At 42.9% G+C, this 17,171-nt stretch overlaps 1 protein-coding gene across 1 annotated transcript in view; it reads right to left on the bottom strand.

Annotated features, from left to right (window-relative positions):
• Positions 1 to 17,171, bottom strand: part of LOC126092090 (somatostatin receptor type 4-like) — a 389,704-nt gene that overhangs the window by 243,466 nt on the left and 129,067 nt on the right. The window contains exon 2 of the mRNA XM_049907513.1: positions 1,890 to 2,013. Coding sequence (XP_049763470.1) covers positions 1,890 to 2,013 — 124 coding nt within the window. The remainder of the gene's footprint in view (positions 1 to 1,889; positions 2,014 to 17,171) is intronic.

Raw genomic sequence — 17,171 nt, 5'->3', positions numbered from 1 at the left:
AGTTAAAACTGACACATTCGTATCAACACATTTTGAGCTATACGTTACCGTACTGAAGAAAACAGGTACGCAGTTCACGAGGCGCGGTCTAGGAGCCTCCAACACCTATCAGTAACACGTATCAACAATATACACCGAAGGCGATAACGCAACCGACAACAAAACATCGTAAACTTGGCAATTTAAGGAGGGTAGGGGGAGTCGTTAAGGGCTCCGTTTATTCTCACAAGACTCAGACCACTGCTGAACTAAGAGAACATACACGACTCGTTTCTTGATTTGGACAATGATACCACGCTATGCCACATAGTATATAACAGAGTTCCAAAAAGATTTTAGAGATGACTGAAAACAGTTTGAACATAAAAAATATTTGTAAGTATTGTTTGTATTTGTCGCCTGTTACGTTCGCTATGCCACTGTCGACGAGTATACGAATATTTGCCGTTGCAATTCTATGCGAAAGGTGGAAGGGCCACCAGAGTGCATTAGCGTTCTCCGTGTTTACTATTGTTACCAGCCGTGGTAGGAGAAAAAAGCGTCAGATTGTGAATGATAATTGGGAAGGGCGCTTGTCTTAGAGAGCATTATCAGAACCTGACAGAGTTTGTAAGGATTCTCATTGTGGGTCTCCATTTGGCCGACTGGTCCAATCGTGCAGCATGCAGACAGTATCCAGAACTGTGGGTGATTCGGACGTGACAGTTGCATAAAGGTGGACTGCTTGGCAACGTGGAGTCGGCGATACTCGCCGTTAAGCTGCTGTTCGCTCACATCTGACCAACAAAAAGGAAGAAAGCCATGTTGTGCACCAAGGACCCCTTTATATCTAAGCCTGCTATCCGAATTCAAGTAGCTGATCCCCTGCAAGACACTGTATCATCTCCCACAACTGGTTCGAGACTATCAACCACCAGACTAAGGATCTACCGTTCCACGCTTTCGCTACCTTTAACACAAGACTACGGCTTCGTCTGGAATGGTGCCGTGATCGCGAAGCATGGGCTGCTCATAAATGGTGTACTATTGTGTTCGATGAATCGCGGTTCTGCACTATCCTGGATGATGAAAGTCGGCGAGTATGAGGGCGATCTATGAAGAGGTCCCATTCTTCCAGTGTTTCGCTGAGGCATACCGTTGTTGCTATTGGCGTGACAGTGTGGCCATTGGGACTGACAGAGCCGCGGAGACAATTTTCAACAGGGCAATGCTCATACGCACACAGCACACATCTCTATGTGCTGTCTGCATGATTTTGAGGCATCTTTGTGACCAGAAAGATACCCAGATCTGTCACCGAAAGAACAGGTGAGGTACCATTGTCGACGTCACTTTCATCCTAGTGCCAATATCCGGGATATCGAGGACCAGTTACAACGTATATGAGCCAACTTCCCTCTGGAGAGGATACAACGAAACTACGACTCCTTTCCCAGTCCCATCAGTGCATGCTTCCAGGCCAGAAGGGATGTAACGTCTTACTGATCAGTAGCCTCATACTGGCCGGTTCTTTGTAAACTGGCTCTATTTTGAAATCACTGAAATAACATCACGCGCCCTCTCAACTCTTCTCCTCTCTCAACCATCTCCCTTTCTAGATGCTCCACATTTTTGTAAGGCAGTGTATTACGTCTTATACATAATATTGTTGTCTGTTTCAGCAACAAGATGAAAACTGGTATGCACTGATACTTTTTGGGCCCTGCAGTAAAGTTAAATCTCGAGGAAGCATATAGTTCAGAGATCGTTCAGAAAACACATGATAAATGTACTTTCACTAGTGTACTTTCTTTCTCCATCATGAAATTGCTATGTTCACCTTAGATTTTCCTGCACTTTCCATGAGCTGCTGTACACATTAAGGTTTAGGGATGCATGCAGTTACTGACCTGTACGAAGATGGCGGGCAAGGCGAGCAGGAAGGATGCGCACCAGATGCCCAGGATGATCTTGCGCGCCTGGCTGATTGTGCAGATGTACTTGGCTCGCATCGGGTGCACGATAGCATAATACCTGCACATAAAACAAACGCAGTTTGTTCAGAAATAACGAGTATGAGTGCTTGATCGTTTAGGTCTCGAATTTGCCAGTTTTTCTAATACACTGAAGATCGAAAGAAGCTGGTAGACCTGCCTAATATCGTGTAAGGCCTCCGGGAGCACGCAGAAGTGCCGCAACACAACGTGGCATGGACTCGACTAATGTATGAAATAGTGCTTGAGGGAACTGACATCCTGCAGCACAGTCCGTAAATGCGTAGCAGCACGTTGTAAGGCATCCCAGATACGGTCAATAATGTTCATGTCTGCGGAGTCTGGTGGCCAGTGGAAGTGCTTAAACACAGGATAGTGTTCCTGCAGCCGCTCTGTAGCAATTCTGGACATGTGGGTTGTCGCATTGTCCTGTTGGAATTGCCCAAGTCCTTCGGAATGCACAATGGACACGAATGGAAGCAGGTAATGAGACAGAATGCTTACGTACATGTCACCTGTCAGAGTCGTATCTAGACCTATCAGGGGCCCCATGTTATTCCAATGCACACGCTGCACACCATTACAGAGCCTCTACCAGCTTGAACAGTCCCCTGCTGACATGCATAGCCCTTGGATGCATGAGGCTGCCTCCATACCCGTACACGTCCACCCAATCTATACAATTTGAAACGAGACTCGTCTGACCAGGCAACATGTTTCTAGTCATCAACAGTCGACTGTCGGTGTTTGCGGGCCCAGCCGAGGGGTAAAGCTTTGTGTCTTACAGTCATCGAGGGTACACGAAAGGTTTTTCGGTTCCGAAAGCCCATGTCGATGATGTTTCGTTGAATGGTTCTCACCCCGACACTTGTCGATGGCCCAGCATTTACATCTGCAGCAATTTGCGGAAGGGCTACACTTCTGTCTGATGAACGATTCTCTTGGCCCCATTCTTGCAGGACCTTTTTCTGGCTGCAGCGATGTCGGAGATTTGATGTTTTACCGGATTCCTGATATTTACACTATACTCGTGAAATGGTCGTATGGGAAAATTCCCACTTCAGCGCTATTTCGGACGTGTTGTGTCCCATCTTTCGTGTGCCAACTATAATGCCACTTTCAAACTCACTTAAATCTTGATAACGTGACATTGTAGCAGCAGTAACCGATCTAACAGCTGCGCCAAACACTTGTTGTCTTATATAGAAGTTGCCGACCGTAGTGCCATATTCTGCCTGTTTACATATCTCTGTATATTAATATGCATGCCTGTACCAGTTTCTTCGGCGCTTTACTGTATATAATGAATAATTAAAATGGCAGTTTCGTTTCCTCAAAGTTTTGAACACAAATGTGTCAGTATTTCAGACGTCTCTGTCTCAGTTATTACACCAAAATATGCAGAAGTTCATTGAGATGCGCACCCGGGAAGTCTGTCGCCCTAACTGTTCATGACCCGGCAGAATTTATGCTTTCACTTAATCACCCATACTACTCTCATTCTAGAGGACATAATGGTGGAACACTTTCATGGTACTTATTTAAAAGACTGAGTGATTTCTGATTTGTAGGTATGTTCCAAGTCTACCCCTAGGCCTAAATATTTCATTTATTCACACAAGCTGAACTCCATTCCATGTAGAGAAACTTGTTTGTGAAGTGGTCTTTTTCTCGTTTAGAACACGATTCAGTCTTGTAAGGTGGCAGAGTGAATGAATCTCAGTTTTGCGCCTTACATGAGAAGTTCTATGTTGTAAAAGGGGATGAATATGTCACGTGACATACTTCGGCGATAATAGGTACATTTGCCTATCAAAATGTACAGTATGTAATGCAATGGGATAGCACTCAGTTCGATGGTATTAACACACCGAACCCATATCCTGGATATCAATGAGGAAAAGGTAAAAAAAGCTGCCAGAGGAAACGTTTTAGTTTGGGGGCAGACGGGAGTTGCACTGTCATGGCCTGAGTACAACAGAACGCTTCCAAAAAGGGGTTGGTTACTTGCGGCCAGAGGGACAACGCATGTGCCGATAGCAGATAGTGGCGCAGCGCTGCTTGCTACGGCGAAATTCTTTAGAAAATTGCATTGGGTAATTTCCGGGTGGATACAAACAGACCAGCGACGCAGTTGGTCACGTGAAACGCTCGTGATAGGCTCGTGACGTTCGCGTGTAACTTTTAGGCGTCAGGAGCAGGCAAATAATGTCCTCTTGGCTGAAATAAACTCAGAAGGAGTAGAAAGGGGCGCTATTTCGATGCAGTTTAAATGTAGGCCCTTTGCAATTGGCAGAGATAGTTTCCACAAGATGAATGCTCCCATTGGTTTGAAAAAGCCATGACGTGAAGCACGAGCGGACACAGGTGAGGCACAGTTTGCTACGAAAGACACAATACGGAAAACTTCGGAGACTCTCCTCTGAACCAGCGTCAAGTGCAGCAAAGGGCGCTCATGCTCTGTACGACGCCAAAAGAGGAATTTTGTATGAACACTACGTTCACTTAGGCTGACAGTCAGCTAGAAATTAGGTGAAGAATCGTTGAGCTCCGATAGCGGAGAAACGAAATAGCCACGTAGTTAATTGTTCTTGTGAGAACTGAGAGGGCATTGAAGTATATACGCTGCACCACCTATGCATGTGTATATCGCCATATTTTCCAGACTAGGGATGAGTGCATGTTTCTTGCCTAACGAGAAACATAGGACAGTTTCAGGACTGATAAAATATCAGTAAGGATTTTGATTAGCTTTTTATAGGATTTTCAGAGGGCGACAGCAGCCATGCAGCCGACAGCACATCGCAGCTAAAAGGCAAATGCCGCTGGCAGATGCGTAAACTTGTTGGTTCACCAGCTTGCGTCCTCTGTGATCTCGAGCTACCTTGAGTAATATTTTGCTCAGCTTGCCACAAAAACTAATCATCCACCGCAGACACAAGTGTCATCCTAAATAGCACCGAACTTAGAACCGGAATCGAATGATTTGTCGTAGTATTGGCCAACTTCACGGTGTAGTAGTAAGAATAATGTTGTAGAGAACCGTCTATTGAAATTTGATATTGTTGTGTTGAGGGTTAGTTCTACTGAACAGGACGTGTTGTGTTATATTGACAACTGTCCTGTAAGTGTCATGTCAACATCTATGTAAATTCATGTACTTCTTTGACAATAATTCTGAAATTAAACAATTGTGTTCAGCTAAACACCGTTCTGCTCTGTCATAGAATAAGGGTCATCTCTTAACCCCAGACATGTATTCTATAGACACTAACGCACTCACAGTGTGCTTTTGCTGATTTCTGATGAATGTGGAGTGTCAGAGTCTCATTTCTCACAATCGATTCTTAGACCTTAAACTGTGCACCAATGATTTTCTTCTTTCTGTTTAATTAAGGTAAGCGTAATGTAACCTTGGCTTCAGTGGTCGTCTCACTTGTGAATATACATTTTTTTTCCATTGTCAGTTGCTTACCCTTTCACTTTGTTGCTTAGATACAGACTTACAATTCGACTGAAAATCGAATAGCCAGTTCAAGGAGAAGTATAGCTTAACCTTATGCGCTGATAATTGCCAGCGGGAGTTGCTCGTATACTTGTCAAGAAGCACGAATTACAAAGTAATTAGAGAAAGGTTAGCCGTTTCGGACTGCGGCCTCTCAATGTTCTGTGACTTCTTTCGACACCAACAGCCAGCGGTACATCATATGTTCAAATGTGGAACACATTAAACGAAGTTAAATGGTAAGGAAATGGGATGTGTTCGGTTTACACAGTGTAGGTTTTTCGGCCTACTCTCAAAGTATCGAAAAAAGTTTCGGAAGTCAACTGTTACGCATACGGGACGGCTTAAGTCGAACACTGACGGATCTTGAGTTAATTGCAATTATCACCGAGCTGAAAGCGCTTTTGGAATCTAATGTATTTGCGGCAGCGGAAGAAACCGACTGCGAGAGTGAACTCTGCATAGTCGCTGCTACTCTTTGCTGACAGCATATTTGACCCTTCATTCATAATACTTGTTGTCGGAGCGGATCCAGTTCTATTGTTGTATGGCAGCCATTACGGAATTAGTTACAGAATGACACTGATCAGCCAGAACACTGTGACTTAACAGCCGTTTTATGTCCACCTGAGGCACGGGTAACAGCGGCGACGCGTCGTGTCATGGAAGCAATGGGGCCTCGGTACGTCGCTAGAAGGAGCGGGCACCATATCTGGACACGCAAGTCACCTAATTACCGTAAATTCGCAGGGAGGAGGCGATGAGCTCTGACGACACGTTTAATCACGCCCCAGAGGTGTTCGATCGGCTTCAGATCTGGCGAGCTGGGGAGCCATCACATCATTTCGAACTAGCAATTGTGTTTATCAGACCGCTCCGTCACATTTCTGACTTTGTGGCACGGCGCATTATCTTGTTGAAAAATGCCATTTCTGTCGGGAGACCTCATCGTCATGAAGGGGTGTACGTGGTCTACAACCAGTGTACGATACCCCTTGGCCGTCACGGTGCCTTGCACGAGCTCCACTGGGCCCACGGATGTTACCCCAGAGCTTAATGGAGCCGTTGTTAGCTTGTCTTCGTCCCGCAGTATGGGTGTCGAGGAGCTGTTCCCCTGGAATACGACGGATTCGCGCCCTCCGATCGGCATGGTGGAGAAGATACCGGGATTCATCAGACCGTGCAACGCTCTGCCACTGCATCAAAGTCCAGTGCCGATGGTCAAGTACCCAATTCAGCCGTAGTTGCCGATGTCGTGGTGTTGACATCGGCACATGCCTAGGTCGTCAATTGCGAGGCCCCATCGTTAGGAGTGTTCGGAACACGGTGTGTTCGGGCACACCTGTACGCCCAGCATTACAATCTGTTGTTAGTTACTCCAAAGTACGCCGCCTATACTATGTTACCAGTCCACCCAGCATATGACGTCCGACTTCTCTAATGAGGGGTGGCCGCCCAACTCCACGACGTCTGGAAGTGGTTTCAACTTGGTTTCGATAAGTGCTGAAGACACTCACAACAGCTCTCTCCAACACTCGGAAAGTTGTGCAGTTTCCAAAAAGCTCGTGCTGAGCCATCGGGCCATCACAATCTGCCCTCAGTCAAACTCAGATAGATCGCGCGCCTTCCCCATTCTAAACATACTCAAAGATGGACAGCCCTGAAAGCTTAGATCCATTTAAAGACGCTCTTAATTAAAGGGTGAAGCATATTATCATTTAACTTAACATTCACGTAACATTCATTACAACTTTAAACTTTCATTGAAGCAAATCGCAATTTAAATTACTCTCCCTTTATTTTTCTGTGGCCACAAAAAATGTGGCGACCTTGTACAGAACTGTCAGGAGGACTTTTGGCGGAAAATTTGTATTTCACAACTTGTACAGTGTGTCATTTCTGTTTTGTAAATTTTGTTTCATTGAAGCAAATCGCAATTTAAATTACTCTCCCTTTATTTTTCTGCTGCCACAAAAAATGTGGCGACGTTGTACAGAACTGTCACGAGGACTTTCGGCGGAAAATTTGTATTTCACAACTTGTACAGTGTGTCATCTCTGTTTTGTAAATTTTGTTTCAAGCTGGCTGTCGAGCTGTGTACTCGCCTCGCGGTAGCTCATTAGCCTGTTTCACCACAAACGGACACTAGACTAAACAACTGTTAATACAGGCAAGATCAGGGAACTGCCTTCGATTGTAGATTCCTATATTAGTCATCCAACGCACAAACACTTTAACAAGAACACGTAACGTATTGTATCTATTTTCTAGAAGTTATTGATTTGTAGATACATTATAGTGCTGCGTGTTATATGTGCATTATATTTGATTTTTCTGTACTGTAAATTAAGGGTGAGGATAGGTCATATCCATGATTTCTTTACTGTTACTAGGTTATGGTAAGGACTCGTGGTCAGTTTTACAAAATGCAGAGCGAACCCACATACTAGTATTGTAATTTAGTATCCTTTTGCCTAAATGACAGGAACCCTGTCACTCTACTGCCACGTACAACCCACTTACCAAAATTTAGTCTTGTTTCTAATTGCACTCCAGGAGTATAGTCCGGTCAATAGGAAAAGCTAATCAATAGAGTTACCCCTTTTACAGGATTCGACCGTGTGTTGTGTCTAATGGATAAGTAAATCAGACTTTCCAATTCTTTTCCTAATATCTTACCCAGCGCTTAGATAGAAACGCAGTACGAATAATATTTTACTGAAGCTAGGACAACTCAGTTCCAAGTTCATTTAGTGGTTTAAAACATGTACTAATGCAAAATTGTTGAGGCTTATTGGCTTGTGTCTCAGGTTCTTCAGCCGACGTTCATCTAATGATTTTATTGGCTGGCTCTGAGCACTATGGGACTTAACATCTATGGTCATCAGTCCCCTAGAACTTAGAACTACTTAAACCTAACTAACCTGAGGACAGCACACAACACCCAGCCATCACGAGGCAGAGAAAATCCCTGACCCCGCCGGGAATCGAACCCGGGAACCCGGGCGTGGGAAGCGAGAACGCTACCGCACGACCACGAGATGCGGGCAATGATTTTATTGACGCTTCGCCAGCACGAGTGGCTGGCATTGTCAAAGCTTCATCTTCCATTGCCGGTGGTGAACTGGAGCCGAGCTCGCGGCCGCAGACTATATGTACCTGGCGCGATGAATATGTCACCTGACATACTATGGCGAAAATGAGCAGAGTTGCCTATTAAAATGTACAGTATGCAATGCAAGGGGATGACACTCAATCGACAATATTAACACACCGAACCTAAATCCTGCATGTCAATGAGCACGAGGCTCATTCGTTCTCCATGTCACAGCTTTTTTCCGACTAATTGGAGCACTCCTTTTATTTTATGGAAACCATCTCTGCAAATCGCAAAGGGCCTACCATCAAACTGCACCGAAATTTCGGCACTTTACTCCTGCCTAGTTCATGAGCAAGCTGCTGGAGAAAACGTTACGTTTGGGAGCAATGCGAGTGGCGACATCATGGGCCGAGTATGGTGGAAAGCTCTTAAAGCGACCCGTGGCGAAGGACAACGTATGGGCCAGGTGACTCGCCCAGAAGGGCAAGTAGTGGGCCACCATAGTGGTATGGAAAGAATCATTAGAAAACTGTGTTTGGGAATTTGCAGATGGACACGAGCAAACCAGTGACGGAGCCGACCACGTGAACTGCGTGTGGTATGCTCATGATGTGGTATGTCCTATTGGCTGACATGAACTAGGAAGGAGTTAAGTGCCGAAATTTCGATGCAGTTTGATGGTAGGCCCTTTGCGATTTGCAGAGATGGTTTCCACAAAATAAAAGGAGTGCTCATATTAGTCGTAAAAAGCTGTGACATGGAGAACGAAAGGACCCAGGTGGGGAACAGTTTTGCTACGAGAGACACAGGACCGAAAATTTGGGGCACTCTCCTCTGAACCAGCGTGAATTGCAGAACGGGGTGCATCACGCTTTGTACGATGTAAAGGAGGAATTTTGAGTGAACTCTGCATTCACTTCGGCTGACATTCAGCTAGATATTAGTTGTAGCGTCGTTGAGCTCCAACAGCGGAGAAACGAAACAGCCAATGAGTTACTTATTCTTGCGAGAACTGAGAGGGCATTGTAAATTGCTCGCTGCTGGAGCTATGCACATGCACATCACCAAATTTCAAGACTAGGGATGAGTGCATGTTTTCTCGCCTGACGAGAAACATAGGAGAGTTTCCGCTAGTAAAATCACCAAAGGTTTTGATTAACTTTTATAGGACTTTCAGAGGACGAGAACAGCCATGCATCTGAAATTTCATCATAGCAAAGGTAAATATCTCTAGCAGAGGGGTAAACTTGTTGGTTTACCAGCTTGCGTTCACTGTGAACTCGAGCAACATTGAGTAATCTTTTGCTCAGCTTGTCATAAAAACTAACCATCCTCCGTACACTTGATTGTCATCCTAAATGGTACCGAACTTAAAACCGGAATAGCATGATTTGTTGTAATATTGACCAACTTCACGATGTAGCAGTAAGAATAATTTTGTAAAGAATCTTCTGGTTAAAATTTAATATTGTTGTATTCAGAGTTCTTTCGATTGATCAGGATGAAATGCGTTATCTTGACAATTGTCCTATCATTGTCACTTTACAACCTATGTAAATTCGTGTATTTCTTTGATAACAATTCTGAATTAAAAACAATTTGTGTACAGCTTAAACACCATTGTGCTCTGTCATAGAATAAGGGTCCACTCCTTACCTTAGTCATTTGTTCTATAGACACTAATGCACTCACAGTGTTTTTGCTGACGTCTGACGTTAGGAAAAAGGAGTGGTGTGTCAGACTCTCACAAATAGAGCGAGGGGGGAAACGATTGTCTGTATGCCTCCGTATAAGCCCTAATCTGTCGACCCATCTTATCTTCGTCGTGTTTGCCTGCAATGTATATCGGCGGCAGTAGAATCGTTTGGCAGTCAGCCTCAAATGCCGGTTGTCCAAATCTTCACAATAGTGTTTCTCAAAAAGAACGTTGCCTTCGCTCCAGTCATTGCAGTTGAGTTGCCGAAGCATCTCCGTAAGCCTCATATGTTGTTCTAACTTACCGATGACAAATCTAGCAGCCCACCTCTGAATTGCTTCCATGTCTTCCTTTCGTCCGACCTGGTACGGATCGAAACACTAGAGCAGTACTCAAGAACAGGTCACAACTACTTCCTATAGGTGGTCTCCTCTACAGTTGAACCATTCTTTCCTGAAACTCTTCCAACCGAAGTCGACCATTCGCCTTCCCCATTACAGTTCTCACATGCTCGTTCAATTTCATATCGCTTTGCAACATTCAGACCAGATATTTAAACAAATTGACTGTGTAAAGCAGGACACTGTAACCGAACATCACAGGTTTGGAGCTTCCTACTCATCCATCATCATCATCATTTAAGACTGATTACGCCTTTCAGCGTTCAGTCTGGAGCATAGCCCCCCGTATACAGTTCCTCCATGATCCCCTATTCAGTGCTAACATTGGTGCCTCTTCTGATGTTAAACCTATTACTTCAAAATCATTCTTAACCGAATCCAGGTACCTTCTCCTCGGTCTGCCCCGACTCCTCCTACCCTCTACTGCTGAATCCATGAGTCTCTTGGGTAACCTTGCTTCTCCCATGCGTGTAACATGACCCCACCATCTAAGCCTGTTCGCCCTGACTGCTACATCTATAGAGTTCATTCCCAGTTTTTCTTTGATTTCCTCATTGTGGACACCCTCCTGCCATTGTTCCCATCTACTAGTACCTGCAATCATCCTAGCTACTTTCATATCCGTAACCTCAACCCTGTTGATAAGGTAACCTGAATCCACCCAGCTTTCGCTCCCATACAACAGAGTTGGTCGAAAGATTGAACGGTGCACAGATAACTTAGTCTTGGTACTGACTTCCTTCTTGCAGAAGAGAGTAGAACGTAGCTGAGCGCTCACTGCATTAGCTTTGCTACACCTCGCTTCCAGTTCTTTCACTATGTTGCCATCCTGTGAGAATATGCATCCTAAGTACTTGAAACCGTCCACCTGTTCTAACTTTGTTCCTCCTATTTGGCACTCAATCCGTTTATATTTCTTTCCCACTGACATTACTTTCGTTTTGGAGATGCTAATCTTCGTACCATAGTCCTTACATTTCTGATCTAGCTCTGAAATATTACTTTGCAAACTTTCAATCGAATCTGCCATCACAACTAAGTCATCTGCATATGCAAGACTGCTTATTTTGTGTTCACATATCTTAATCTCACCCAGCCAGTCTATTGTTTTCAACATATGATCCATAAATAATATGAACAACAGTGGAGACAGGTTGCAGCCTTGTCTTACCCCTGAAACTACTCTGAACCATGAACTCAATTTACCGTCAACTCTAACTGCTGCCTGACTATCCATGTAAAGACCTTTAATTGCTTGCAAAAGTTTGCCTCCTATTCCATAATCTTGTAGAACAGACAATAACTTCCTCCTAGGAACCCGGTCATATGCCTTTTCTAGATCTATAAAGCATAGATACAATTCCCTGTTCCACTCATAACACTTCTCCATTATTTGCCGTAAGCTAAAGATCTGGTTCTGACAACCTCTAAGAGGCCTAAACCCACACTGATTTTCATCCAACTGGTCCTCAACTAATACTCGCACTTTCCTTTCAACAATACCTGAAAAGATTTTACCCACAACCTCATTAACTTATATTTTTCCACCTTTAAAGCCAGCTGCCATTCATCATACCAACTAGAAATCTTATCTAATTCGTCTTGCATCTTCCTACAGTCACTCAGCATCGACATCTAACCGAACACCACAGCATCAACAGCGAACAACCACAGATTGCTGGCCACTCTGTCCGCCAAATCATTTATGTATACAGAGAACAACAACGGTCCTGTTACACTTCTTTGGGGCACTCTTGACAATATCCTTGCCATTGACGAACATTTGCCGTCGAGGACAACATAGTGGGTTCTATTACTTAAGCAGTCTTCGAGCCATTCATATGCCTGTGAGCTGATTCCACATGCTCGTACTTTCGTTAACAGCCTGCAATGGGGTACCGTGTCAAATGCTTTCCGGGAATGTAGAATTATGGAATCTGTCTGTTGCCCTTCATCCATGGTTCGCTGTGTATTAGGTGCGAAAATTGAAAGCTAAATTTCTAAATCATACGGTGCTATTTCTTTGCTGTAATGTGTGGTGTTGTTCCCCATTTGGCCTGTTCAAAGACATTTGTGTATGATGCTAATGAAATTCACTGTTTCCTTTCTGAATAATAACGGAAGTTAATTTAAAATCATTACGGAATTATTTCCATAACGAAGTCATTTTATGCGCATATGTACATATGTCAACTACGTTCATGCCATTTCCGTGTGTAAATACAACGTATTTAAAAAGAACTGCCTTCAGTAGAATCACTAATGTGTTAAATTCCGCTCATCGGTCACGTTATACTCCTGTTTCATGTATAGGATTTCAGCCAAGCAAGATGAGTACAAATTACAGCGAATTTCAAGACATAAGCTGCAGCAGTGAAAACGTCGAGATTTTACGTTATAATGAACGATTTTCTTTTCGTTAGGCTTTAGGACATACCGTGTGCAGTTACAAATGTGTAGCACGCTTCTTTTCTGCAACGAGAGAGGCATTCACACTGATAAGCTGTATTAGGATGTTTCAAAACCTTCTTTGCAGTTTATCTTCCTTTCGCTTGTGTTAAAGACACCTTTTAAATGCTCGTTGCACTACTAAATTTTGCCTAGTACCTCATATTTCTTTAATTGTAGTAGGATCGCCTTGTTGTTCTTTCATGGGCAAATTTCATGCAAAAAATGCTTCAGGGTACGGATTCTGGAGTCATAATCTGATAAGCACTTAGTTTAAATCATAGCATGTGGTATCGGCTTTCATTGAAGAGTTGATATTATAGTATCGTTTGCCATCAAAGCTTTTCATTATTTAAGATGAGAAAATTACAGATAAAGAATTAGAAAAACCTAGCGGCATAGTGGTAGGTGGACAAAGGATAACGGCAAGTGTACGGATGTTCAAGGAGTATTGGCTGTATCACCAAGAAATACAATTTCAAATGAGGAAAACATACTGGCTGGGACTTATATTGCAAAGAAGTGGCACCCGATGCCAATGGCAATCTTACCGATGATAGTGCCACTAAATCGGAGCTATTGAGCCCTGTTTTCCTCCCCCAAAGAAGACGAAGTAAATATTACCCAATTCGAATGAAAAACAGTTGCCAACATGAATAACTTTATCCTAGGTGTAGTAAAGCAGCCCTAATGACCAAATAAAGGTAAGTCTTCCGGACCAGACAGTATACGGAAGTGCCGTACCAAAAGACTGGAATCTTGCACAGGTCACACTAATACTTAAGAAAGGAAGTAGGAGTTATTAAATGTATTACAAACCCATAGAACTGATACCTATGTGCAGCAGGATCAAGGAACATATACTGTGTTCTAACATTATGAATTACCTTGAAGAAAGCGGTATATTGACCCATAGCACAAATTCATAAAGTATCGTTCCTGTAAAACACATGTAGCTCATAATGTCCACGAAGTAATGAGTGCTTTCGACAGGGGATCTCAGAATAATTCCACATTTACAAATTTCCAGAAGGCTTCTGACACTGTTCCCGACAAGAGACTTTTAATCAAAGTGCCTGTTTGCGGAGTATCGCTTCAGTTGTGTGACTTGATTTGTGATTTCCTGTCAGGAAGGTCAAAGTACGTGCAAATCGACGGAATAACATACAGCAAAAAATTGGCAATAGTAATGAAGATTTGTGCAGATGTACATTAATATCTTGGTGTGTAAAGTAGATGTTTACTAGTATAGCGAGTTTTGGGGGAGGGAGACTTAAGGGGGGGGGGAAAGAGGGAAGTAATGAGGTGAAGTGCATTCGTGTACAAAGGAAATCATTACTGTTGCTTAAGTAGATACGTCATTAACTGTTTTTTGAAGCTGGATATGTTTTTAAGTTCTCTAACATACCGAGGCAGGTTATTCCAGAGTCGGGTTCCCGCTACTGTAAAGGACTTGGAGAAAGCGACTGAGCGATGCAGTGGAACAGAGAGGATTTTATTATGATGGGAACGTGTGTTTCTATCATGTTGTTCAGACATAAGCGTTAAGGACGAGGAGAGATATGAGGGACAGTGTACATTTATAAGGCAGTAGATGAGACAGAGTGTATGGAAATCTCTGCGTTTGTCTGCACGCAGCCAGGACAATTTTGCATATGCTGGTGAAATATGATCAAAAAGTCGAATGTCACAGATATATCGGACACAGGCGTTCATGACCAGTTCCAGACGTCGCGGGTTTTCCTGAGAGAGGCCTTGTAGGATAATATCGCTGTAATCAATGATTGGGAATACAAGCGTTTGTACTAATGGATGTAGATGTAGATGTATTGAGAACCAAAATAATTCCGATAGAATCAAAGAATAGATTCAGCAAGTGTTTGCCTGGAGTGTATGGCAGCGAATCACAGACAGGCAAAGAGGAGGGGATGCAATTATGTGGATAGCTTTGAAATGTGACTGAGGAGAAAAATGCTTTAAATGAAAACGACAAAAAGACGAATGAAGAAGTACTTGTGAGCTTAAGAATGTAAATCACATAAATGGAAATACAATCTAGGATTTGGGTGGAGTGAGTTTTGGGATGGGGGTTGTAAAGCGCGGATTCAATTTTACAAATAATTTAGTAGACATACAAAATATTATTCTTCACAATAATGAAATGGTAACAACTCAGAATTTAATCTACAATACAATACAGTTCTTGAAGGCAGAGCTCAAGAAGAAAATAACAACATGAAATACCTTTAGTCCATCGAAACAAAATTCAGTTAGACCCCACCCCAGTAGATATAATTGGGCCAACAATAATAATAGTTATAATATGCGGTACCCTGGCCACAGGCAGAAAAATGACAGTAGGGTTAGCTTTGCAGTTAACCACACAACAACAAAATAGAAAACTACCCTCTGACTTAATTAAGGCTACTTACATCAGTTGTTGTTGTTGTGGTCTTCAGTCCTGAGACTGGTTCGATGCAGCTCTCCATGCTACTCTATCTTGTGCAAACTTCTTCATCTCCCAGTACCTACTGCAACCTACATCCTTCTGAATCTGCTTGGTGTATTCATCTCTTGGTCTCCCTCTACGATTTTTACCCTCCACGCTGCCCTCCAATCCTAAATTTGTGATCCCTTGATGCCTCAGAACATGTCCTACCAACCGATCCTTTCTTCTGGTCAAGTTGTGCCACAAACTTGTCCCAATCCTATTTAATACTTCCTCATTAGTTATGTGATCTACCCATATAATCTTCAGCATTCCTCTGTAGGACCACATTTCGAAAGCTTCTATTCTCTTCTTGTCCAAACTATTTATCGTCCATGTTTCACTTCTATACATGGCTACACTCCGTACAAATACTTTCAGAAATGACTTCCTGACACTTAAATCTATACTCAATGTTAACAAATTTCTCTTCTTCAGAAACGCTTTCCTTGCCATTGCCAGTCTACATTTTATATCCTCTCTACTTCGACCATCATCAGTTATTTTGCTCCCCAAATAGCAAAACTCCTTTACTACTTTAAGTGTCTCATTTCCTAATCTAATTCCCTCAGCATCACCCGACTTAATTCGACTACATTCCATTATCCTTGTTTTGCTTTTGTTGATGTTCATCTTATATCCTCCTTTCAAGACACTGTCCATTCCATTCAACTGCTCTTCTGTGTCCTTTGCTGTCTCTGACAGAATTACAATGTCATCGGCGAACCTCAAAGTTTTTATTTCTTCTCCATGGATTTTAATACCTACTCCGAATTTTTCTTTTGTTTCCTTTACTGCTTGCTCAATATACAGATTGAATAACATCGGGGAGAGGCTACAACCCTGTCTCACTCCCTTAACAACCACTGCTTCCCTTTCATGTCCTTCGACTCTTATAACTGCCATCTGGTTTCTGTACAAATTGTAAATAGCCTTTCGCTCCCTGTATTTTACCCCTGCCACCATCAGAATTTGAAAGAGAGTATTCCAGTTACATCAGTAGTCAACTAAATAAAAATCTGTGAGCACTCCCAACATCGACTAGTCACTAAAGCAAGGCTACTGTCAACCATCCACCGAACTACGTACGCAAATTTCTCAACACATTTTTCTGTAAATGTGACATACAAAACTGATCATTCTCACGGGTTAAAATAATAAGATAATTTTTGAGACAGTAGCATAAACTAAAATTAAGCACGCTCAAAGCGCAGTAACATCAGTACCGGCTCTGCTATGGCATGCATAAAATAAATCATGCTCACAGCACTAAATAACAAAATCAGCATTGTTCTCGCTTTAAAGAAAACATCTGCACGTCCAACGTGCCATTATACAACGGCCATAATACGCCGTAATGTAACCACTGACGTTTCGTGTGTTATATTACTGATAACTCGATTTACGCTTATGGAAAAACGTAATTAATCTAGAGTAATGAAATTTCGGGACTACATTTGTCTCGGTAGCGTATTTAAGAGATCAGCACTGACAGATCGCAGGTAAACGCAAGCGCGAAATAAGTCATTGCAAATGTGAAATGCTCGTACATTAACAATC

This window comes from Schistocerca cancellata, chromosome 7, assembly GCF_023864275.1.
Source record: "Schistocerca cancellata isolate TAMUIC-IGC-003103 chromosome 7, iqSchCanc2.1, whole genome shotgun sequence".
Lineage (NCBI taxonomy): Eukaryota > Metazoa > Arthropoda > Insecta > Orthoptera > Acrididae > Schistocerca > Schistocerca cancellata.
This window is presented reverse-complemented; position numbering and strand designations above follow the sequence as displayed.